A 26,371-nucleotide genomic window follows, 5' to 3' on the forward strand; every position below is an offset into this window, starting at 1 on the left:
ATCAAGGGTTATGGGGAAAAGGCAGGAAAGTGGAGTTGAGGATTATCAGATCAGCCATGATCTGAATTAATAGCGGAGCAGACTCGATGAGCTGAATGGCCTACTTCTGCTCCTATGTCTTATGGTCTTATTATCACATTGATTAGGAGAGGTTGATTTTTTCACCCTTTGGCCGAGGAGTCCTGAGGCTAATTCAAGTACATTTATTACTATCATGGCTGAGATCAGAGGCTTGTAGAATATGTGGTCTCATTTGTACAAGAACTTCAGGGTATGGTATGAATTTGTTTTGAAGTAGGTAAAGACTAGTTGGAGCTGGTGTTAGGGTTCATTTATAGCTTCAGGGCATGAATGCAATATAGCTGCTCCTGCAGCACACAGCAGTGAGAGAAGCATTTGCTTGTTGGTACACTCAATCTATTTTCTCTGAATTGTTAAGTTCATAGTCATTGAAGTTATTATAAAACACTCTAAAAAGCCAAGTCCAAATAAGAATATAACATATGGAGTATTCTGGGAGGGCGCAGACACTTCCTTCCCAGTGGATCAATGCTGCAGCATTACCTCTCCCAGGGGCTGGTGAAGCAAGCCAGGATTAACCACTTTTCATTGTGATCCAACAAATTCCATGCAGAAATGTGTCCGAAATGTTAGTGTGACTGAGATTACACAGAACAAGAGGTCCACACTTAACTTGAAATCAATTTATTGTCATAAAAACTGTTATATGTTTGCCATGCATTAATTACAGTCTCCAGTATTAATACATTTCAGAGTTTACATTTTTTTTTTAAAAAAAGGAACTTGCATATGTTCTTCTCTTAGAGTGAACATGAGGTGGAAGGGGTGAAAATTATATACAATATTACTCTCCAACTTTGACAGTGATCTTTCCCTTATTGAAGCCAGCCAGCCACTCCCAGAGTAGGGGTATGAGGATGGCCTTTAACCACATGCTACAGCATTTTTAGTCAGAGTGTGAGCCAACATTCTCTGCATTTAACCAGAAGCATTCAAAAACAACTTTACAGCAAAACTCAGCAACATATACCAAAACTAAACACAGAAACATGGCTTTCGACCCAACGTGACCATTTGAGATTGGCGGTGATATTTTTAGCCATCTCCAAACAGGTTACAGGCTGAGCCTTCACTTGCATCCAGTTTAAGGCAAAACATTCCCCAGTCCCCTGGAATGTCGCAGACACCAGCAAGGAGCTTTGTCCATACCGTGAGATTTAGCAGTGAATTATATATATCCAAGTCCTCTTATCTCCATAATAATAACCCTCTCCTCCCCATCCCACACATGATGCTACATGTTGGCACAACTAGTGATACAGGACAGAGCCCAGTATTAAGAATGGTTCTGTTTGCGTTCTTATGGTAATTATATCTGAACTACATTACACAAGGATGCTTCACAGCTTCCAAGAGGAGATATGCAGAAGCACCAGTAACACTGGTCCTTGACAGATTTGCAGTTCATGCTCCTCAGTTGAAAGGTTGGCCTGAATGATTCCTGATAGAAGTGATGGCATCAGAACAACACTCCTAGTCTGTGGCTCCTGATCATAATGGAAAATTGAGCTGCTCTCCTAGATAACTGAGCAGCCGGAGATAGTTACTGAATTTTAAACCAACACGAGGACAAGACACCCAAACAAAACGGAAAGATGCAGACAGAAGAGATCACTAAACTATGACAAACAGCACAAGACCACCCCAACCTCCTGCAATGACTGGGAACAGTACCTCAGCCATTTATTGATAGGGCCTCTCTCACTGCTTCGCCATTACATGACTAACTTACCCCTCCCAACAATGGCACAAAACAGGACATCGTGTTCAGTACCAAGAGTGTGCCTGTGAACTCCCTCTTCCAGCTCAAATCCAGTGCACCATTTATATTTCCAGCATCTACAATGGATTCTTTGGCTAAAAATAAATCATGTGTTTTTCTTTGGTACAAACTTTCCTTTCCTGGATTCAGCCCTGTTCCAATCTCACTTCCAACCCTATTTCCACAACCATACCAGCACTGACTTTGAAAAGTCATCTGGGTTGAGAAAAGTCAATTGGCCCTTGAAGCCTCAGTGAAAAATCCTCAATGTTGCTTCATTCTGATATAATGAAAAGCGATTTATAAAAAATCCAATTCAGAAATGGAGAAAACACACCAGGACCTTTAAACTTGTGTTACACTCAGCAGCTTGATAATCTGTAAATACCTTCCTGCCTACTCACTCATTGATATCTGTTCCAGTAGTGCACACTGATTCAAACTCTCAGTAGATTTTTTTTTTTAGACCAACTGTGCAGTGGGTATTTGATGGTAGAGAGCAGACAATTCCCCAATTCCAACACACTCTGGGGTTTCCTGGGGATACTGTTGGGAAGCAGAGGAAAATGCAGCTCCATGTGAAAGAGAGGAGGAATGGCACTCATGTGGGGCTGGAGGGTCCTCTGCTTCACTGCCACTTCAGCATCAATAATAAAAACTATAAACACTGCTACTTTAATATCCATTCGCAGGACTCTCAAAGGAAGTGCTGGGGAGAGGATTTATCATTGGGATACGCCACTCAACACAGAGAATGCAAAAAGAGCAGCAACAAAGGAATGCCAATGAAAATATGCAGTATTCACACAAGCTTCCTATGCTTGACTACAGTTCCAGGCCTGATCCCTCATGGGTGCAGTTTAAGCACTCAAGAAACAGCATCCAGGACAAAGCAGTCCATTTTATTGGCATCCCATCCGCCAACTTAAATATCAATGACCTTCAACGCAAATGGAGTTTGTACAATTTACAGAATGCACTGCAGCAAATTGTCAAGCCTCCTTTGGCAGCCCCTCCCAAACCCGCAAACTCCGTCACCTAGGACAATAGGGAAGCAGGTGCATGGGAATATTCCAAGATCCTCTCCAAGCCATACACCATCCTGACTTGAGAGATATGTTGCTGTTAATTCAACATGATTGTGTCAAAATCCTGGAACTCTTTAGCAGCGCTGTGGGAGTACCTTCACCGTACAGCCTACGAAGTTTCAAGGAGGCAGCTAACCTCCAAGGACAAGGGAGCATAGATTCTGGCTTTGTCAGTGACATCCACATCCTGAACAGGTCAAAGATACCAGGCAATTCAAATTGGGATATATGATCCTTCCAATGTAAAAGAAAATAGATAACTCAGAGTGAAGAAGAAATAGTATAAATTGGGTCACAAATCTAATCACAAAATTCAAATGGGCCAATAAGAGGGTAAATGGGCAGGAATCTCCCAGTCAATGCCACTTTTAATAGAGTTATGCATAATGATTCATGGCCTGTACCAAAAACTATTTTTCATGATAGTTTCTTAAAGAGTTTCTGATTGAAAAGGAGATCAAACAAGCACAGCATCATTGTTATTTATTGGGTTACAAACACCCAGGATATTGGGAGGTTGATCATTGAATCCTGGCTGGATCATGCATAAACTGAAAGCTAGAGGACATGAGACAGAGAGACATGTACAAACAAATGAATAAACTCAATTCATCTCCAATAATATGCACTTAACAAGCATATGTGAAGTACTTAAGGTCCACTTGTTGCACTTGGCTAAGGTGAATGTATTTTACAAACATCCACCTGCCCAGTGGATGCTTCATTTTGTACCAAACATCAAGTACTGCCGATTCTTCAAAACCCTACACTTCAGGACTTTCAGGACTTGGTCAGGTCTTTCACCAATAATCCAGCAGCTGACTCATTCAACATATTAAACACAACCTCAAGGAGTGCCGTAATGAATGAGAATACTCTGTACACTCAGGGTCTATGAAGTGAATGGGATTACTCTGTACGCGCATAATACATGTAGTGAATGTGACTACTCTTTATGCACAGTACATGTAGTAAATGTGAATAAAATACTCTGCGCACACAGTACATGTAGTGAATGAATAAAATACTCTGCGCACACAGTACATGTAGTGAATGGGAATACTCTGTACATGCGCAGTACATGTAGTGAATGGGAATAAAATACTCTCTGCACACAGTACATGTAGTGAACAGGAATAAAATACTTTGAGCACACAGTACATGTAGTGAATGGGAATACTCTTGTACATGCGCAGTATATGTAGTGAATGGGAATAAAATACTCTGTGCATACAGTACATGTAGTGAATGGGAATACTCTGTACGTGCGCAGTACATGCAGTGAATAGGAATACTTGGTGCCCACACAGTCTATGTAGTGAATAGGTATACTCTGCACGTATACAGTACATGCAGTAAATGGAAATGGTCTGCATGTACAAGGTACATGTAGTGAATGGGAATACTCTGCACACGTGATGGATGCAAAGAATAGGAATAGTCAGTACGCACATGGTCTCTGTAGAAAATAGGAATGTTTTGTCTACACACAGTATGTATTGTGAATGTATTACTCAATAGGTACTCAGGTGTATTATGATGAAGGGAAATATATCACTAGGGTAAAGTACTGGTGGGTACAGGACTCCTGTCAATGGTTGGAGAAGGGATCAATGATGAGGGAATTCAGTTATTTGGAGAGGCCAAAGGAGCTGTGATTCTTCTCCTTAGAACAGAGAGGTTTAAGCAGAGATTTCAACATTATGAAGGGCTTTGATAAGAGTAAATAAGGTAAAACTGATTCCAGCAGCAGGATAACCAGAGGACTCAGATTTAAAGGTGACTGGCAAAGTAAGTAGCGACAAAGTGAATTTTGCTTTATGCAGTGAATGCGCTGCCCAAAAGGGCAACCGAAGCAGATTTAATAGTAACTTTCAAAAAGCAATTGGATATCTAGTTGAAATGGAAAAAAATTGTAAGGCTGTGGGGAAAGGGTAGGTGGGATTAATTGGATAGCTCTTTCAAGGAGCCGGTACTGGCACAATGGGCCAAACAGCCTCCTCGGTGTTGCAAGATTCCACAAAATTTTGTGTGATGTCGATAAAATACAATCTCACATTGAAATGATCTTTTAAATACAAGCAGCATTGCTGGTGCCCATCACTTCAGTAACTGTGACCTAACACGGATCACCAATGTCCTGCTGTGATGCTATGTACTTGCTTATTCACATGTTACCTCTTCAGCCTTTTATTCCTACACATTTCAGGGCAGCTAAGTTCCTGTGCTGATAGATGAAACCTGCCTTAAAAAAAAAAATTGAGAAATTATTTCAATGAGATCTGTACGTCAAAGGTTACTGATGAATCTTGGCAGAGGAGCCATGATAAGATTTTGCTTTTTTAAAATCACAGGGTTAAGTTGGGCAATTCCTTTCCAGAATATTGCTTTGCTGTCTACCTGCATTTGGATACCATTGACTGGTTGGTCACGCAGCTTTAGACCAGTATTGTCATAATCAGAGCGCCATTTTAAAAAAAAAATAGATTTCCTTATGGTTTTTGACTCATGACTCTTTGAACTAGCCGACATTTCCACATGGGAATATCCAGCTAACAAGTCTGGAAAGAAAATGCTGTCAGACTCAATCCTGACATTAGATCCTTTTTTCCTTAAGCCTAAAGGCAATTTATTCACAGTCCTGCCATATCCTTACCTTCTCGCCAAGCAGCAACTCTTGCTGGGTTACCTGGGTGCTGTAAGTGGCTGGCCTTCAGTAAATGTCAGGAAAGAACTTGACTTGGGGGGGGGGGGGGGGTAACGCCTCACAACCAAGATGACTTTGACTTCACCGGCAAACATTTTCTTGCAAGTGGGATCAGTTGTAGTAGCTTCCCCAGCGCAGGCCAACTGTATTAACCAGCCATACACAAAAATAGCTGGAAAAACTCAGCAGGTCTGACAGCATCTGCAAGGAGGAACGCAGTTGACGTTTTGAGTCCATATGACTCTTCATCAGAACTAAGGAAAAATAGAAATGTGGTGAAATATAAGGTAGAGGTGGGGTGGGACAGGTACAGCTGGATAGAGGGCCAGTGATAGGTGGAGGCAAAGAAGAGATTGCCAAAGATGTCATAGACAAAAGGTCAAAGGGGCGTTGACGGTGGTGATATTATCTAAGGAATGTGCTAATGGGGACATTAAGGGATGCTGTCAGACCTGCTGAGTTTTTCCAGGTATTTTTGTTTTTGTCTAGATTTCCAGCATCCGCAGTATTTTGCGTTACCCAGTTGCTATCTGGCTGGGATGAACTCGCTCAACAGAAAGCAAAAAATCAAACCCGGGACTGTCTTGACTGTAGAGTTCAGCAGCAAACTATAAACTACACCATCAGTGGACACAAATAAGACATGTGTAATAGTAGTGAGGTTTGAAATCTTATTCTGTAACCTCTACATTTTAGCACCGTTCTGCACTCAGTCATCAAAAACTTCAACGTCTTAGCTCAATAAATTCCTTGAGTAATTCATGGATTGCTCTGCCTCATCCTTCAAAATAGCAGCTTAAAGTCTCCTGTAGCTCCAATGCTTACATAGATCAAAGCTTTGTCCTGGAGAAGGTTCTGTCAGTTAACTGGCAACCCATTTAATTGCACTGAAATTGCGGTCCAAACGTGGTTGAATAACTCTCAATCTGTTTTGCTTTTAGACCTAAAATCAGCAACCAGCAGGCAACTGATCAATAGCTGCCAGCAGCACTTCCACATCTTTAGATCACAGCATTCCATCTTTCTGCCCTGCACTCAAAACATCGGAAAGAATTCAGAAGCTCATATCAGTCAGGATACTGTAGGATTTATTTCTACGAGGAACACTCAAATGTTGAAAACCAACAGAATGCAGGGCATGTGATAGTCCCTTTTCCAACTAATGCAGATGATATTTCTAGCCAGAGTTCCCTACAACAAAAAAAAACTGCCAATTATCACGTTGGGAAGTGCCAATTAAGAAGTCTTCCAATGACAAAGACAAAACTCTTTCAAATCAAATCACCAACGACATTTAATCTGATTAAGTGAGGAGGAAAATTTTCCTTTCCTCTAGGTCCACCTCTAATACCCCCCTCCCCCCATAGTACTAACTGGGAAGTTTTCAGATGAACCACAAACCCCAGCACCCTACCCCAACACTAGGTCTCATTATATATCAAAGCATCTATATTTACACAAGTAGAGCAATTTGACTTTACAAGTGAAACACAACACTCCACTGATCCAAGGATGAGGATTCCTACTAAGAGTAATGTGATCTAATTGTGTTGGAAGATGTATGCAGCCAGAGTTTTAAGAAAGGCAATTAATGTATCGCTCTGAATACTGCAGATGATGAGTATATGGAGCAGCATGTAAACAGCACATAGGTGGCTGGTTCATCAACAGTCACTACTCAACTTGGTGTTGTCCCCCCGCTTGGGTGGAGCTGGAGGTGGTCCGCGCCGTAACGTTGCATAGCCTGAGATGTTGCCAGATGCGTACGCGCCGCTAGATTCCTGGTCAAAAAGCAATTCAGGAGGAGGGGGTGGAAGCACCATGTCATCCATGGTGGTGATGGGCTCTGCTTTGGATAGACGCGCAGAGGTTAACGAGCTGTGTCGGGTGAAGGACTTTCTCTGCAGAGTCCTATTGAGGTCAGCCAGAAAATGAGGCTGCACAGACAAGGCTGGTTTAGGAGACACTGGCACTGGATTAATGGGAGGGGCCTGGTGTTCTGTAGACTCCCCTTGTGTCAAACGGGTGCTGTCGCTCCTTTTGGGAAGTACTGGAGGTGGCGCTTTCTTCATCGAAGACTTGGACCATGTTTGTGGCTGAGGGTTCACCACAGCTACTTTAGGTGGGACAGCATTGGAAAACCCAGGAACTGCCATCTCTAGTGGAGGAGGGGGTAGAAGATCTAGATCCGGAGGAGGGGGTGGAAAATCCGAATCTGATGGAGGCGAGGGAAACTCAGAAATGGGCTCTTTGGAAGCAGCTGGAACTCCTGGCCCTCTGCTCGGTGGCCCTCCTGGTGGGAACATCAAGTTAACCGCAGCCAAATTTAATTTACCAGGCTTCGAAGGAGCAGGTGGTGAAGCAGTGGCATCCAATGCTGGAGATGCTAAAGGAACTGTTGCTTGTTCAAACTTATTGCTGAGGGCCTCCACGGGTTTTCTGGACTCCTTCGCATCTGAACAACTGGATCCTTTCATGCTGGAATGTCTCTGGGGTGTGGGAGGTGGCTTCTTACCACTTGGACTGGACGTTTTTTTTGGTTTTTTGACTGAAGCTGATTTGACTGGGGTGGGAGGAGGGGTGGGGTTCGGTGGAGGAGGTTGGGGCAGGCTGCTTTCAGGAGGTGGAGGGGGAAACTCAGGTGATGGGAGGGAACTAGGCTGCCATTTGGGTTTTGCTTTCACAGCTGGGGGTGATATGGGAGCTTGAAGTGAGGCTGGTGATGGCTTTGCAGTCGAGGGTACAGTCGGAGGCTGGAACTGATTTATAGACTGCTTTACAATGGACACTGCAGGCGGTGGAGGATTGGGCATTTGGTCTGCAGTCCCAGCCAGCTGATTTGGTGTGGGTGTATGAGGGGAAGGAGGGAGGGAGGGTGGTGGGGGCGGCAGTGGGATCTGTGCAATCGAGAACTTAGGTGGTTTCACTGATGTTGGGGGAGGGGGAGGTGCTGGAGGGGGCTCCATTTGAACGACATTAGGCACTGCTGGTTTAGGAGCTGTTTGAGGTGGATGGCTTAGAGAGGCCCCGAATGGAGCCCCTATCTTTTTAGTGGCAGTACCCTGCAGTAGGGGTGGCAGAGGGGGAGGGGGTGGTGGAGGTGGTGGTGGGGGAGGAGCCAAGGGCTGGACAGGGGATGGAACGTTTTGCTGCTGTAACTTCTGTGGTGGAGGTGGGGGTGTGAAGGCAGGCACCATGGGGGAAGGGCTGGGTGGTCCCGATTTCAACGCAGACAAAGCAGTAACTGCTTGAAGGGGTGGCAGGGGTGGCGGGGGTGGTGGGGTTGAGGGAAGTGGTGGAGGAACATAATGCCCATCACTTTCTACCAGCAGCTGGGGCTTTACTAACTGTGAGGGCAGGGGTGGTGGGATGGCCTGTGGCCCCACAGACAGTGTTACAATGGAAGCCTGTTTGCTTGGCTGCTGTCTGCTGATGGTGCTGTATTTGCTAAAGGGGGTTGCGGGTGGTGGAGGAGGAGGAGGGGGAGGTGGTGGTGGGGGAGGAGAGGGTTGTGGTGCTAAATGAGGCACATTGATCCTGGTCTGAGGGGAAGTGGGTGCTATAGATGAAGGGTAGGATCTGACTGAGTCCGTCCTGATCTGTAGAGAGAGAAAGAGAGAAAATAAATAGGAAAAAAGTTATCAGAATCCTCCACAGTACATCAGTTCATAGAGACCATCACCTTGGATACCAACCCTTTCCCCAACTAATTTTTTTAAATATAAGAGCAGCTGGGAGTTATCTAAATTGGTATAAGTCCTAACAAAAGGAAGATCTTCTACCCTCCCTCCATTTAGCTTCTGCTACTGCTCAGAAACATGTAGGGAAGTCACTCTACTTCACTGCATCAGTTAACAAAAGCAGCAAGCAACTCAGCCAGAGAGTTCAATGATGACCGATGCAATTCCTTGTTCATCTCCAGGTAGCTGGTTCAGCAGCTAGGATGCCACAACTGGCTTCCAGGTCCTGGAACGGCAGGGGAGAAAAGCCAGGGATCCCTTTCCTGATTCCCATCCAATAATACCAGACAAGAAGAGCCATCTGTATGCCTTGAGTGAAGGCAATTCCAGGCTCAAGTTAGACTGTGGTGCCACCTACAGTTCAGCCTGTTGACATTCATTGGCTAGCGCAAGTAAAGAGTGGTCACTTGGGTGAACTACCAGAGGGTGGCTCAGAACACTAACCCAAATGAGCCACGGTTGGGAAAAATAAAAATAACATTTTCACGAGTACAATAATGAAGCTCTGCTCTGTCGAAGGATAGAAAGTTGCACCCAAAACCCACTGAGCTGCTGAAGGATTTGAAGTTACAACATTAGAACGAAGGCCAGTCAGGGCAAATTCATTTACAGACCATCTGAGAACTTGCAATCAAACGTTTAGGAAGACGCCCAGATTAGCAGCATTCAACCATAAACATTCCCAGGTTAATCTAAAATATATTTGTGTGTTTCTTTCCTTGTTGAACGATTTAAATGTGTTGTTCATAATAACAAATGGATTTGTGATAAGTGGACACTAATGAATGTTTGCTCAGATTATTTATAATTCTTCTTGATGTGTGATTATTTTTGACTTTCAGATAAAGGGTCCATCAACATCACAATGCAATGGACCCAACCTCCATTATAGCAGCTGCCAGAGCAATTCCTTCAGAAGAGTAACTTACTGACGCCTGTTGGGATCGCAACAGAAACTGCCCCAAACTCATTTCAAATCAGTGTCTTATAGCCAGCAGAGAAAAGAGATTCTGATCCCATTAACCTGAGCTGGGTTTGAACAGAGGTGAGAGACCAGTGTCTACTCCAGAGGGTGATATTGTGAGTAAGACTTCTAACTTGGGAAAGTAGTGAAACCTCTAAATTTTGTAAATGTTACTTGCTGGGTTGCAATGAAGCATTGCCAGGATTCCCTGCAGAATGTCCCAAAATGGATTATTCCCTATGTCAATTACATCATATTTTGATACTGCAATAGAATGTTCCACTCCAATGCACCTCCAGTACAAATGACAAACAGAATCATGTCCGACATGCAATTCAAAGTTGTGCCTCACACGGCGCTGTGTTAAGAGCTAATTACTCTGCTACCCTGAACAATGTTTGTAATTGAACAAGACAGCTAATCTGCTCACAGGCAATTTAAATTTATTTAGTTTGTTAATGGATTTTAAAAAGTTCAACCTCAGCCACACAGCTCCTTCAATGGTGCTACTGGTTGAAGCAGCAAGAAGCTGATCCACAACGGGTAGGCTCACAGGTTTGGTTCCCAGTTTATACTGAGTTAGCTTATCTCATTCGGAAAGCTACAACTCCCAGATTTTCCTTTGTTCCACCACTGGCGGCCTTGTCTTCGGCTGCCTAGATCCTAAGCTCTAGAATTCCCTTCCTAAACTGTTTCTCTCCTTTAGGTGGCACCTTAAAATGAACCTGAGGGTCGGAAGTATAATCTCACACAAAAACAATCAAAAGCTATGTCAGTGTTCACAAGTGAGAGGGATGACGTGGGTATGGAAATCAGGCTGAAGGACTGTGAAATAATTAAAGAAATTAGCATAGAAAGGGAGGAGGTTCTAAGTGGTCTGGCAGGCTTAAAACTAGATAAGTCTCCAGGCCCGGATGAAATGTATCCCAGGCTGTTGAGTAAGGCGAGGGAGGAGATAGCTGGGGCGCTGGCAATAATTTTCAATACCTCTCTGGCCACAGGAGAGGTGCCAGAGGACTGGAGGACAGTCAGTGTGGTACCTTAATTCAAGAAGGGAGGAAGGGATAACCGGGGAACTACAGGCTAATCAGTCTAACCTCAGTGGTGGGGAAACTGTTGGAAGCAATTCTGAGGGACAGAATCAATCTACAATTGGAGAGGCAGGGGTTAATCAAGGACAGTCAGCATGGTTTTGTTAAGGGGTCATGTCTGACCAATTTGATTGAATTTTCCAAAGAGGTGACCAGGTGTGTAGATGAGGGCAATGCATTTGACATGGTCTACTTGGACTTCAGCAAGGTTTTTGATAAGGTCCTGCATGGGAGACTGATAATGTGGGCAAGAACCCATGGGATCCAAGGCAATTTGGCAAATTGGATCCAGAATTGGCTGAGTGGCAGGAAGCAGAGGGTGATGGTCAAGGGGTGTTTTTGTGACTGGATGCCTGTGTCCAGTGGGGTTCCACAGTGATCAGTGTTGGGTCCCTTGCTGTTTGTGGTATATATAAACGATTTAGACTTGAATGTAGGAGGGTTGATCAGTAAGTTCACAGATGACACGAAAATTGGTGATGTGGTAAATAGTGAGGAGGATAGCCTTAGATTACAGGAGGATATAGACGGGCTGGTCAGATAGGCTGATCAGTGGCAAATGGAATTTAATCTGGATAAGTGCGAGGTGATGCGCTTGGGCAGGACAGACAAGGCACAGGAATACATGATGAATGGTAGGGCCCTAGGAAGTACTGAGGATCACAGGGACCTTGGTGTGCATGTCCACTGGTCCCTTAAGGTAGCGGGACAGGTAGATAAGGTGGTTAAGAAGGCATATGAGGTACTTGCCTTTATTAGCTGAGGCATAGAATATAAGGACAGGGAGGTTATACTGGAACTGTATAAAATGCTGGTTAGGCCACAGCTAGAGTATTGCGTGCAGTTCTGGAATCCACATTATAGGAAGGATGTGATTGCACTAGAGAGAGTGTAGAGTAGATTTACCAGGATGTTGCCTGGGCTGGAAAGTTTTAATTATGAGGAGAAATTGGATAGACTGGCGTTATTTTCCCTGGAGCAGAGGAGATTGACTGAGGTGTATAAAATTATGAGGGGCATAGATAGAGTAGATAGGAAGGAACTTTTCCCCTTGGTGGAGGGATCAATAACCAGGGGGCATAGATTTAAGGTAAAGGGCAGGAGGTTTAGACGGGATGTGAGGAAGAATTTTTTCATCCAGAGGGTGGTGGGAATCTGGAACTCACTGCCTGAAAGGGTGGTAGAGGCAGAAACCCTCATAACATTTAAGTATTTGGATGTGCACTTGCAGTGCCATGGCATCCAAGGGTATGGGCCTGGTGCTGGAAAATGGGATTAGGATAGTTAGGAGCAAAAAGCAAAAAACTGCAGATGCTTGAGTTTTTCAATGTATTTTTGTTTTTGTTTAGGATAGTTAGGTACTTGTTTGACCAGTGCAGACTCGATGGGCCAAAGGGTCTTTTTTGTGTACTGTAGACCTATATGACTAACATGGTTTTCCTCCATTGCTGGATCCATGTAAGTATTAGAGGCATCCAGCTGGGACGTGTAATGGATGGTACAAGTTGAATAGCATGAGTTTTATCCGATTTACCCTTAAAATCATGGAGAAATTTAGAAAGTTTTCTTCTGGAGGTTAAAAGATTCGGGTACCAATACAGAATTGCTATTACCTGAAAGGAACGATTCAATGAGCATCTTCTCATTATATGTTTATTTCTCATCTCTTTTCCAGGCTGACAGTTTCTGGGAAATGGGTTCCACAGGCACCAACAGCACTTCTCCACCTCACCCATGCTTGACTGTAGTCAGTGAGTGTGGACAGGCTTGCCGCTACATCAGGGATCACAGCTGAACCCCATTATGTCCTCACTAACATTCACTTTTCAGTAATTAAATAATGTTTGAGGATAGGAAGATACTACTGAGGAACATAGTAGCAAACTGTAGAAAGACAAAATGGACAGACATATGGCAAATGAAATTTAATGCAGAGAAGTGTGAAGTTACACATTTTAGAAGGAAGATTGAGGAGTAGCAATATAAACTAAACTATAAAGCTTTAAAAAGGGGTACAGGAACAGAAGAGACCTTGAGGCATTCACAAGTCTTTTAAGGTGGCAGAATAAGTTTATAAAGCTGTTCAAAAAACATAAGGATCCTTGGTGTTATAATTTGAGGCATAGCATACAAAAGCGAGCAAGTTATGGTAAACGGCTGGTTAGACATCAGTAAAGTATAGATTTCAGTTAGAATAGTGTGTCCAATTCTGGGCATTGTACTTTACAAAAGATGTCAAGGCCTTAAAGAGAAGATTTACCAGAACGGTACCAGGGATGAGAGCATTCAATTATGTGGAGAGATTGGAGATGCTGGGGTTGTTCTCTTGGGAACCAAGGTTAACTGGAGATCTAATAGATGTGTTTAAAATTATATGTTGTTTTTATTAGAAAGTAGATATAGAGAAATTTCTCCATTTGCAGGACTGTCAGCAGCCAGAGGACACAGGCTTTTGATAATTAGCAAAAAACAGGCTTGTGATCTGGAATGTACTGTCTGAAAAAGAGTGGTGGAAGCAGATTTAGTAGTAACTTTCAAATGTAAATTGTATCGAGACGTAAGGTCTAAGAATTTGCATGTCTATAGCGAAAGAGCGGGACTAATTCTTTCAGTTGGGCTGAATGGCCTTCTTTTGTGCTGTGCTATTTTACAGCAGCCCTGGCTGATTTTCCCCTTTGTAGGCTAAGGGATGTGCAATCTAAATGTTCCACCTCTACTGTCACCTCATGGGCTCAACCTGAGTCCTTTCTCATCTGCTTCATTCAATTCTGCAGTGGACAGAGCATTTTCCGAAGGTATCACAAAGAACCACTTTCAGGCTGTCAGCATTGCACAAACTCCAGCTTTGACAAGTCACTTGTGAGCCACAACATCATGCAATTAATTCTCTCAAAAACAAAATGCTTCTGAGACAAGAACTTTATATAGCACATTTAACAAAGTAAATCACAGGAGTGTTAACAAACATAATGTGAATCAAGCCACGTAAGAAGATATTGATAAATTTAGTGAGTGGGCAAAAATCTGGCAGATGAAGTATAATGTGGGAAAAAGTGAAGTCATTCACTTTGGCAAGAAGAATAAAAGAGCAGAGTATTATTTAAACGGAGAATGACTGCAGAATTATGAGGTGCACAGGGATCTAGCTGTTCTTGTGCATGGGTCACAGCATGTTATCACGAAGGCTGATGGAATGCTATCCTTTATTATGAGAGGAACTGAACATAAAAATAAAGATGTTATGCTTGAGTTATACAGGGCATTGGTGAGACCACATCTCGAATACTCTGTGCAGTTTTGGTCTCCTTATTTAAGGAAGGATGTAGATGCGTTGGAGACGGTTCAGAGGAGGTTTGCTAGATTGGTACCTGGAATGAGCAGGCTGTCTTATGAGGATAGGTAGGACAGGCTGGGCTTGTTTCCACTGGAGTTTAGAAGAGTGAGGGGTGACAATTGAAGTATACAAGATCCTGAATGGTCTTGACAAGGTGGATGTGGAAAGGATGTTTCCTCTTGTGGGTGAGTCCAGAACTAGGGGCCATGATTTTAAAATTAGGGGTCATCCTTTTAGGAGAGAGATGAGGACAAATTTTTTCTCGCAGAATGTTGTGCGACTTTAGAACAGTGCCTCAGGAGGCGGTGGAGGCAGGGTCACTGGATATTTTTCAGGCAGAGGTAGATTGATTCCCTTGCCTAACAAGAATCTAAGGCTATCAGGGGTAAATGGGAATGTGGAAATCGAAACACAAGAAGATCAGCCATGATCTTAATGAATAGCTGGGCAGGCTGGAGGGGCCAAATGGCCTATTCCTACTCCTATTTCGGATGTCCTTAGATTAGGGCAGATGACCAAAAGTTTGGTCAAAGAAGTAAGTTTAAGGAGGCTGAGAGGAGATTTAATAGAGGATTCAAAATCATGAGGGGTCTGGACAGAGTAGATAGGGAGAACTGTTCCCACTTGTGAAAAGATCGAGAACAAGAGGACACAGATTTAAAGTAATTTGCAGAAGAAGCAAATGCGATATGACAAAATACTTTTTCACATAGCAAGTGGTTACAGTCTGAATGCACTGCCTGAGAGTGTGGAGGTACAATCGAGGCATTCGAAAGGGAATTAGACTGTTATCTGAAAAGGAAGAGTGTGCAGGGTTAAGGGAATAAGGCAGGAGAACGGCACTAAGTGAATTGCTCATCCAGAGAGCCAGTGCAGACATGATAGGCCGAATGGCCTCCTTCTGCGCTGTAATTTAAGACAGAATCTGTGATTCTGTCTTAAAGGAGGAAAGTGAGATAGAGAGGTGGATAAGTTAAGGAAGGGAATGCTGCAGCTTAGGGCCCAGATAGGTACAGCCAACATTGGTGGATCGATTAAAATTGTGGATGTGCAAGAGGCCAGAGTAAGAGAAGGGCAGGTATCTTGGAACGTCGTAGAACTGGGGGTTGAGGCAAAACTTAACCAGGAGCCAACGTAGGTCAGTAAGTAAAGGGTGATGCGTGAATTTGTCTTGATGAGAGTTGGAATACAGGCAGAACTTTGGATGACTTTATGTTTATGGAGGGTGGAAAATGGGAGGCCGACCAGGCATTCATTAGAATAATCAAGGCCTAGAGGTAGCAAAGGCATGGATGAGGGTTTGAGCAGCAGATAAGCTGAGGCAGAGACGGCGTTGGTTGATCTTATTATTGTGGAAATGGGCAGTCTTAGTGCAGATGTGTGGTTGGAAATTCATTTTGCAAACGCTCTGGTGCAGCCTCAGAGAGAAAGTTATACACGCCACAGGATTGATCACCTGGCACAGATGTACTATTCTACCTTGTCTTTTCTCCCTGCAACCCCAGGTGTCTCATGTTTTTCTTTCCATGGCTTACTGCACACTTCTTTCTCTTGCTTATCACATCCTTCTTAGCTGTAGGATTTCCAGGTTTTCTTTTCCCTTTTCTCCTTGTGTGGGAATGGAATCAAGTCACAGTGGAAGCATGGTTATCCCACTATAGCGGCAGCTGTCAATTAAAAAGGGCTCATACCCTTCACTGAAGGCTTTCACTACTGCTAATAATGTCAGTGTTATTCTCGGACTCTGGAGAAACACCAGGAAATATATACACAAAGGACACACATGCACACGCACACACACACACACACACTCTTCAGGATGGAGGACACAAAGCTGCAAACATTAGCAGTTATTTGGCCTCTGCTTTATATGGACAATGTGACAGCACTCTGAATCTCTCAGCTGAATCAGAAGACTATGCGATCACTTAGTTCAGCCTCATCTCCTTACAAGGATGAAATTTTGAAAACTTGAGCTTCGTGTCACTTAGCCACTGGCTTTCAATTTAATTTGTCTTCTCTCTTCACAACTGGTGGTATCTACAGGTTTCCGTTTGAGGTCTCAACAAAAACAGAGCTGAAGGACTGGGTGCACAGGCAAGCATGCCTGTGAGGTTTCCGAACCATTAGGTCATCAGCGTAAACCCATTGCCTCCCATTGATGTGGAAAAATTCACGTTCTGCTTGTCAGGAAGAGCGCTGGAAGAGGTGCAGCACAGATTGACTAGAATGATACTAGAGTTTAAAAGGCTAAATAATGAGGACAGGTTGCCTATATTGTTTAAGGGGTGATCTAATTAAGATGTTGAAGATGATCAAAAGGAGTTGAGAGGGTGGATAGAAACAATTTCATCTGGTAGGAAGTGCAAAACAAGGGCTAACAGAATCTTAAAATTAGAACAAGGCCATTCAGGAGTAAAGTCAGAAAACACCACTTCACACAAAGGGGAGTGGAAATCCATTAAAAGTTGCTGAGGTTAGGTTAGTTGTAAATTTCAAAACAGATTGATAGCTTTTTAGTTAGGGTATTAATGAACACGGAGCCAGGCAAATGGAGTTAAATGCAGATCAGAGATGGTCTAATGGAATGCGGAATTGATTCAAGAGGTTGAGTAGTCTACTCTTGTTCCTATGTTCTTCAGATTCTGGAATTCTTTCAGCTATTTCAACATTCATTGAGTACTGCCACTTTACACTTGTCAGTCAGTGTCAAACTTCATCTGGAATTGTTCCACCCACTACTATTTTGTCCAATTATCCAATGAGAAAGGACATTTTCTCAATGGATAATTGAAAAACAGTTAACAAAAATTCTGATCAATACCAAATAACTCCTCTCAAATTCTGAGTTGAGCTGGATTGTAAAAGTATTACCTATGGTGCATCAAGGCTGAAAATAAGCAGCACAAGAACCTCCCTACCAACCAAATCCACACTAAAAACGCAAATGCTTAGGGAAGCAGGAAGCACTTTTTGGTAAGTAAATGCTAACATAGCATATCTTAAGTGTGTTATTGTTCACTTGCTACAAAATACGGTAAGAATCAGTCCACTGACTGAAAAATCAATGTATTGTGCTCAGCTACTGCACGAAAGAGCAGTTAGAATAATTTTGACTAAATCATCAGTCTTTCACAGATTATCCACCAGAGGGAAGAATTTCACCTACCCCACACAGAAACTATCAGGTTCAGAAAGGAAAGGGACAGCTTGAATAGAGGGTGGGAGGAATTTCCTAATTTGCACCACTCAAACTGACCACATGCTGAGTCAGCTAAGTAGCAGCTCTGATGGTATCTACAGAACTGTGCCCTAATTATACCACATTGCCTCATTGACCAATGAGCTAAGATCTGAGGGATAAGATGATTCAACAGGGAAGGTTGCCATTTGAGACTACAGCAACATAATGGCCAAACAACCATGTTCCCCAAGTTTCAAATCAAGATGGTGGAACATGCCCCACTTGTTAACCTATTTTCTGCAGCTTTGTTAGCCAACCGATAAGGCATTCAATAAGGTGCCACATCAAAGGTTACTTCACAAAGTAAGAGCTCATGGTGTAGGGGGTAACAATATTAGCATAGATGGAAGATTGGTTAGCTAACAGGAAGCAGAGCATAGGGATAAATGGGTCATTTGTAGGTTGGCAAGCTGTAACTCGGAGTGCCTCAGGGATCAATGCTGGGACCTAAATTATTTACAATTTATATCAATGACTTAGATGAAGGGACAGAAATGTATGGTTGCTAAATTTGCTGATGACAAAGATAGGTAGGAAAGTAAGTTGTCAAGAGAACAGAGTCTACAAAGGGATTGGGATAAGTTAAGTGAGTGGGTAAGAATTTGGCAGATGGAGTATAATGTGGGAAAATATGAGCTTGTCCACTTTGGCAGGAAGAATTTTAAAAAGCAGCATATTATTTAAATGGAGAGAGATTGAAGAACTCTACAGTAAGAGGGATCTGGGTATCCTGGTACATGAAACACAAGTTAGTATACAGATACAGCAAATGATTAGGAAGGCGGAACAGAATGTTGACTCTTATGCAAGAGGAATAGCGTATGAAAGTAGGGAAATGTTGCTATAGCTATACAGGGCCTTATTGAAACCACATGTGGAGTACTGTGTACAGTTTTGGTCTCCTAACTAAAGGATATAATCGCAGTAGAAGCAGTTCAAAGAAGATACACGCAACTGATTTCTAGGATGAAGAGGCTAGCTTATGAGAAAAGGTTGGACAGGTTGAGCCTATACCCATTAGAGTTTAGAAGAATGAGAGATGATCTTAAAAAAACATAATATCCTGAGGAGACTTGACAGGGTGGATGCTGAGAGGATGTTTCCCCTTGTGGATGAGTCTAGAACTAGGGCACACAATTTAAAAATTAGGCGTCTCCCATTTAAGACCAAGATGAGGAGAATTTTTTTCTCTGAGGTTCACTGGTCTGTAGAATTCTCTTCCCAGGGACTTAAGAAGGCTGGGCCATTGAACATATTTGAGACGGAGTTAGATAGATTTTTGATCGACAAAAGAGTTGAGGGATATAGGCGTGCAGAGAGGAAAGTGGAGTTGAGACCATAATCAAATCAGCCTTGATCTTATCAAATGGCAGGAGCAGGCTCGAGGGGCAGAATGGGCTACTCCTGCTCCTAATTCTTGTGTAATCCAGTGATGAGGTATACAGGCAGGCTCATCATTAGGGTAAGAGGTGAAGCTGGATGCTTTTCTTTGTGCATCAAGAGGGTACATTTTCTTTCTCTTACCTTGGAATGCTGTTGCTGCTCCTCCAGTTGTGTCCCTCTTTTCCAAGCCTCTGAAAAAATGGAGCTGACGATACTTTGGGAGCGAACATGACCCGTAGACTGCAAGTCAGAAACACCACTGTCTGACTGGTTTGAATGGTTCGAGTGGGATTCTGCACAAACAGAGCAGGTGAAGGTGAATCCCATGCATCAAATTACAGGTCTAGAGTTCCTAGTGTGCAAAACGCTCAGTTTTGGATTAAACACTACGTACGCTTAAAATCTGACAAACAACAAAATACTGCAAATACACAGGTCAGCCAACATCTGGGGGAAAAAAACACAAGGGGTTAACATTTCGAATGAAGATTCTTTGGATTATGAATTCTGATAAAGAGTCTTCACCCAAGCATTAACCTTTTCAAATGTTGAAAGACATGTTGTATATTTTGTTAACTTTATCTTCACTCTCTTTTCATGGGATTTTTATTTCCTGACAGGAAAGTTCAGCCTTGAAGAAATCTAATTTTCTACCGAGCACACTGATGAAATTCAACAAACGTTCATTTCTGTCAAATCTGGTTGCAAGTGCTTTGATATTTCCTTTCAGAATTAAAATCCACTTTGAACAAGACAAAATAAATTTCAAAGCAGTTGCACCCTAAATCTGACAGAAATAAAAGGTCACCAAACTCCTGTTTCTTCCTGATACTGTTGTAAAGTTTGAGGATCTCTGACTATCTCAACCATGGCAACACTTTTTCTCTCATTTCCTTCTACTTTCTCCACCCACTCTGGTAAACTTGCACAAGAACAAACCACACTACAAGAAAAGGTTGTACAAATGTAGTGCATCAAGCCCTTTCTGTCCAAGGTACTTATATAAACACACTATATCAAATCCCTTCCCTCCAATTTACTATGCACAGAAGCATATAATGGGCCTATCTTAATCCATTTCAAAATTCACAAGGTGATTTAATCCAGGATTTTTATAAAATATGCCCTCCAAATATTTGCCATGTACAGAATACCAGGTATTTTCCAAGTCACTTAATCAACTCAACTTATATTTATCTATAAAGCCCTCAGTCCCGCATCTTGCCAAATCAGTTATTAACTTTTGATTTGTAAATTCTAAGTCTTAATTTAACTGGTTAATGATAGCCTCTCACTGAGCAGACACTTCCAATGCATGAACAAGTGATGCAAATCTTTTTTCCTTTTTCACTCATCAATAGACACCCACCTATGATATATACCCACAGTCCTTGCTCCTGTACCAACTTGCATTACTGTACACTTCTCCACATTAGCCTTCATTCTCATCCTTCAGCTTCGGGTCTATGTGAATATGCTCTCTCTTCACTGGACCACCAACGTTCCTTCTATTTTTTTCCATTTGTGTGTGGCCTATCTAATTAAGCATGCAGGCCATTTAAATTTTTGCACAGCCATGTGGTAACTTAAGTTGACTTGTGCACTGCCTGCAGGGGAACCTCTGGATTGCTGCATGTCGAGCAGTCTATAAGGAACATTGCTGGACATCTGACCACATAGCTTGATGCCATGAGGAAATTTTTACAGCACTGGTATTGTCCATCTCCATATTATCTATAGAAGGGTAAATAAAAAAAAGACTCAGAAGACTCTTGTGGAGTTCCACTCATGCCACATCCCAAGAGCCTTGTCTGTCATCTGATGCTTCTACAGCTCAGCCCGTCAATACCTATTTACCAGCAATATCATGATGCATCTTCCTTAAAGCGCTCAATTGGGGAACCTTAGCAAATGCCTTCTGAAAGTTTAAGCACCTTACATCTACTGAATATCTCTCTTTGAATGATCAATTGCATCTAGTAGAAGTGAATATTTACTACCCGGTCTATAGTTATCAGTTCATGCTCATTCCATTTTGGAATATTGGCTCAAGAAAAGCAAACCTGCCAGGTCTCAGTATAGCCCCTAGATTTATGCAATTCAAGCATTTTAATCAGAGCTGTATCCAGAAGACCAGGACATACAATCTGGTTTCAGTGAAAACATGAACCCCCAACTCATCCATCAGCTGACAATGACTTCTTACAACACTTTTCCTCCTAATTTTCTCCCTCCTCTCCAAATTAGCTGGTATTTTCTGGAATTATTTTACGCGCTCTGATACCTCACCCAAGTGGCCAATTTCCATGCAAGTTTAGACAGCAAGCATTGGTGGATTGCCAACTATAGAAAGCAACACAGCCGAGCATGTTCCTGCCCATATTCCAGGAGGACTCAGCGAGTAATAAACGAGATGGAGAAGCACTGACACCAGGGCCGGCAGTAATACAGCATTACTCAATTTAAGAGCAGCTAATTGTACAGACTGGGGGTTGCCCCGATTGGTATATGGCACTGAGTCATGTAATCAAAGGAGCCATCAGGTGAGCTTAAAGTATGTTCACGGATTAAAAAAATGTTCTGTGATGATACAGTATATCATTACAAATTGCTTCCCTGCAGAATTCCTTTTCCAAGTGTCACGCATATTTTTGCCTGGTACCTGCAGCTCCTCAACAAATGTATATCCAATGCTCAACACTCATTAAGCAAACTTCATCTGCATTAATTAAGATTCAGTTTATTTTCCCTCAATCCCTTTAGCCATATAGAACAGTACAAGGCAGGGACAGGATCAGCTGTGTTGCCACCTGTGCTAGAATTATCTGCTGTTATTGTTTACACTCAAGCATAAAGAGGTTCCTAGTTGGCAACTGCTGCCTGTGCATCCACACCCCAACAAGAGTCATAACCTTTGAAAGAAAGGTAGAGGAAAAGATGGAGAAAATTGGGTAAGGGAGAGGAGACAAAAAATCTTAGCCAATTTACCTGGCAAACTGGAAGAGCTGGATCCGGATTTCATACTAGCACTGGACAGGGATGACCATTCATATGCAGCTTCAGCCCGCTTCACAGCATCCTGGTAGTTGTCATATAGTTGCTTCCCGTACTAGTTAACAAAGATGAAAGAGGGATTTTATGATTTTCACTGTCAACTTCTATATATTTCCATAGGAAAAAGGCCATAATCACAGTAGTTGTTCATACAGCTGTAAGTCAAATTAATCACAGTTTGGCGTAGTCTTATTGCAATTGTAGAGGGCCTTGGTTAGGCCACACCCGGAGCACTGTGTAAAGTTTTGGTCTCCTTACCTGCAGAAGGATGAGCTTGCCTGGAGAGAATGCAACAAAGGTTTAGTGGACTGATTCCTGGGATGAGGAGATTGCCCTATGAGGAGAGACTGAGTAGACTAGGCTTATACTTCCTGGAGTTTAGAAGAATGAGAGGTGGTGTTCTTGTTGAAACAAAGATCTTAAGGGATTATATAGGGTAGATTTTAGGATGTTTCTTCTGGCTGGGACCTCTTGAAGTAATCACAGTCTCAATAAGGGGCCAGTCTTTTAGGGCTGGGATAAGGAGAAATTTCTTCACTCAGAAGATTATGAATCTTTAGAATTCTCTGCCCAGAAGTACTCAGTATTTCAGTTCAGATAATGATGGATTTTTGATAACTAAGAGAATCAAGGGATATGGGAATATTAGGGGAAGATGAAGTTGGGTAAAAGATCAGCCATGATCTTGTTGAATGGCAGAGCAGGATCAAAGGCAGATTGGCCTAAGCCTGCTATTTCTCATGTAATACATTGATATGAATATGCTATGGGAAAATTCCACTGAAGCCAATTCTAGTCAATGTTAACCAATCCACTATCAATTCCCTCAAATCCAAGATACAGTGACAAGCCAGTAGCCCCCAGTGTTAGATGGTGACAGCCCTGTACAAATACTTGACTGCAAGAGGGCCAGGATTAGGGAGTTGAAAAGGGATCTGACCCAAGCGTTTTTGAAACAAAGAGAGGTGAAACAGCAGGTGAGCAATGGGAGTTCTTCAAGGAGGATATAGTTCAAATACAGATTAGACATGGTCTATGCCTGAGTGTGTGGAGGAGGCAGGTTCAACTGAGGCATTTAAAAGGGAATTAGATGATTGTTTCTTTTGAAATAATGTGCAGGGTTACTGGGAGAAGGCAGGAGATTAGCGCTAGGCAAAATGCTCAGCAAGCCAATGCAGACATGATGGGCCAAATGGCCTCCTCCTGCACTGTAATAATTCTGTGATCGGGTGACATCTGTATCCAGAGCTTTCTGGATGATGAAGAAATAGACTTTAATTGAAACAGAAAAAGATTTATGAAAAATAAGGTTCCTAATAGAGATTTATGCAAAGTATAAAAAAGTACAGACAACTGAAAAAAGAAACTAGGGGCAAAGAGACCGTTGAGAAAAAATTGGCGGGTAGCATAACAAGTAATACTAATGTCTTAACATATGAAAAGTAAAGTCAAAGAGACCAAAATGGAAATCATCTTGTGGAGGTTAGAGCCATGGCTAAGGCAATAAATAAGTCCTTTACATCTGTCTTCAGAAAAGAGGCTGCTACCAATGCCACAGTGAGAGCACTCAAAGTAGATAAATCACCTCATTCAGATGGGATGCATCCTAACTTGGTAAGGGAAATAAGTGTGGCAGTGCAGTTGATATTGTGTATACAGACTTTAAAAAAGTGTTTGTTAATACCTAATGATAGACTTATTAGCAAAATTGAAGCCCATGGGATTAAAGGGGAAATGGCAGCCTGGATACAAAACTGGCTAAGATACAGAAAACAGAGTAACGGCAAAGTTTTTTCTCAGACTCGAAGGAGGTATATAACGAAGTCAGTTTAAGACCACTGGTCTTTTTAATTTATATTAATCACCTGGACTTGGAGGCACAATTTCAAAATTTTGAAGTAACTCAAAACTTGAAAATGCAGTCAAGTGAGGAAGATAATAGCAGACTTTGGGAGGACATAAGCTGGTGAAAAGGACAAAGACATGGCAGATTAATTTTATCATAGTATTTGTATATTGAAGCATTTTGCAAGGAGAGGTAATATAAATTAAATGGTACAATTTTAAAAGGGGTACAGAAATAGTGAGGCTTGGGGGTTCTCATACAAATCTTTAAAGACGGCAGGACAAGTTAATTTGTTAAAAAGCATACAGGATCCTTGCCTTCAGTTGCTTGGACACTAAGCTCTGGAATGCCCTCCATATACCTCTCCACCTTGCTTTGCTCCTTCACGATACTTCTTAAAACCTACCTCTTTGATCAAGCTTTTGGTCATCTGACCCAATATCCCCTTATATAGCTCAGTGTCATGATTTGTTCTCTAATGCTCCTGTGAAACTCCTTGGGATGTTTCATTATGTTAAAGGTGCTATATAAATATAAGTTGTTGAGTTTATAGATAGAGTACAAAGCAAGGAAGTCATGCCAAACCTTTACAAATCGTTGGCTGGGCCTCAGCTGGAGAACTGTGTCCAGTTATGCATGCACACTTTAGGAAGGAGCTCAAGGCCTTGGAAAGGTGGCAGAGAAGATGTATTAGAATACTAGAGATAAGGAACTTTAGTTAATTGGAGAAACTAGAGAAGCTGGGAATGTTGTCCTTACAGCAGGGAAGGTTAAGGAGAGTTTTAACAGTAGCATTCAAAATTATGATGGTGTTTGATAGAGTAGACAAGTAGAGATTGTTTCTACTTGGAGGGTCAAAAACTACAGAACACAGAGCTAAGATAATTGGCAAAAGAACCAGAGAGGATTAGGAGTATTTTTTATTCAAGGAGTTATGATGATTGGGAATACACAGCCTGAAAGGAAGTGGTGGAAACAGATTTAATAGTACATAGAGCACAGGAGCAGGAGTAGACCACACAGCCCATCGAGCCTGCTTCACCATTCAATATGATCATGGCTGATCTCAGGCTTCAACTACATTTTCCCGCCCGCTCCCCATATCCTTTAATTCCCTGAGAGTGCAAAATTCTGTCTACCCCAGCCTTAAATGCAATCAACAATGGAGCATCCACAACCCTCTGGGGCAGAGAATTCCAAATATTCACAACCCTTTGACTGAAGTAATTTCTCCTAATCGCAGTCTTAAAATGATGGGCCCATTATCACAAGACTCTGCCCCATGTTTTAGACTCCTTAGCTGGCAGAAACATCCCTCAGCGTCTACCCTATCAAGCCCCCTCAGAATTTTGTAGGTTTCAATGAGATTGCCTCTCATCCTTCTAAACTCCAGAGAATATAAGCAGAGAATATACTTGGTCACTCATCATAGGACAACTTCCTCATCCCAGGACCAATCTGGTGAACCTTTGCTGTACTGTCTCCAATGCAAGTATATCCTTTCTTAAAGGTGGAGACCAAAACTGCACAGTATTCCAGATGTAATCTCACCAAAACCCTATACAACTATAGCAAGACTTGTGTGGCAATAGTGGTTTTCCAAAGGAAATTGTATACATTACAAAGGAAAAATTTGCAGGGCTATGGAGAAAAAACAAGGGAGTGAGACTAATTGGACAACTCTTTCAAACAGCCAGCACAGACACGGTTTTTGCTTTACCTTTAAAGCCTAAGGTGGTCAGTGCTGGTGAAAAGGAGAATTTTCTCACATTGGTGCTTAGTGCCAGTCTCAAGTATTTTCTGATTAGGTAGAGCACAGGCTAGCAACTGATTGAAACTCACTGTTCCACCCAAGGATAAAGCAGGACCTCCGCCCCCAATAGCAAGTTACCTTGGCAATGCGAATGCCATTCACCCACTGGTGAAGAGTTCTGACATCATCACAGCAGAGGTACTTGATGTATTGAGATTTCTTCTGGATCTGAGGGTGCTGCAGAAAAACAAACAAGTGGTAGAATTAACTTATATCCATCAGAGGGCAGGCATCGAGGTATAAAAAAATCTAACACATCACTGT

General features: G+C 42.4%; 1 protein-coding gene across 8 annotated transcripts in view; it reads right to left on the bottom strand.

Moving 5' to 3' along the window:
- Positions 1–689: 689 nt before the first annotated feature.
- The window catches only part of raph1a (Ras association (RalGDS/AF-6) and pleckstrin homology domains 1a), a 193,889-nt gene continuing 168,207 nt past the window's right edge, over positions 690–26,371 (bottom strand). For 7 of the 8 annotated variants that reach the window (XM_041200362.1, XM_041200361.1, XM_041200364.1 and 4 more), the window contains 4 exons: positions 26,186–26,284; positions 22,383–22,503; positions 19,536–19,687; positions 6,029–9,237 (listed from right to left, as the gene is read on the bottom strand). In XM_041200362.1, the coding sequence (XP_041056296.1) occupies positions 7,303–9,237; positions 19,536–19,687; positions 22,383–22,503; positions 26,186–26,284 (2,307 nt within the window). In that variant the 3' untranslated portion in view covers positions 6,029–7,302. Of the gene's footprint in view, positions 5,177–6,028; positions 9,238–19,535; positions 19,688–22,382; positions 22,504–26,185; positions 26,285–26,371 lie in introns of those variants that run through there. The other variant, XM_041200367.1, reaches the window with a different exon arrangement.

This window comes from Carcharodon carcharias, chromosome 12 (assembly GCF_017639515.1).
Source record: "Carcharodon carcharias isolate sCarCar2 chromosome 12, sCarCar2.pri, whole genome shotgun sequence".
In the NCBI taxonomy this organism is placed as follows: Eukaryota; Metazoa; Chordata; class Chondrichthyes; order Lamniformes; family Lamnidae; genus Carcharodon; species Carcharodon carcharias.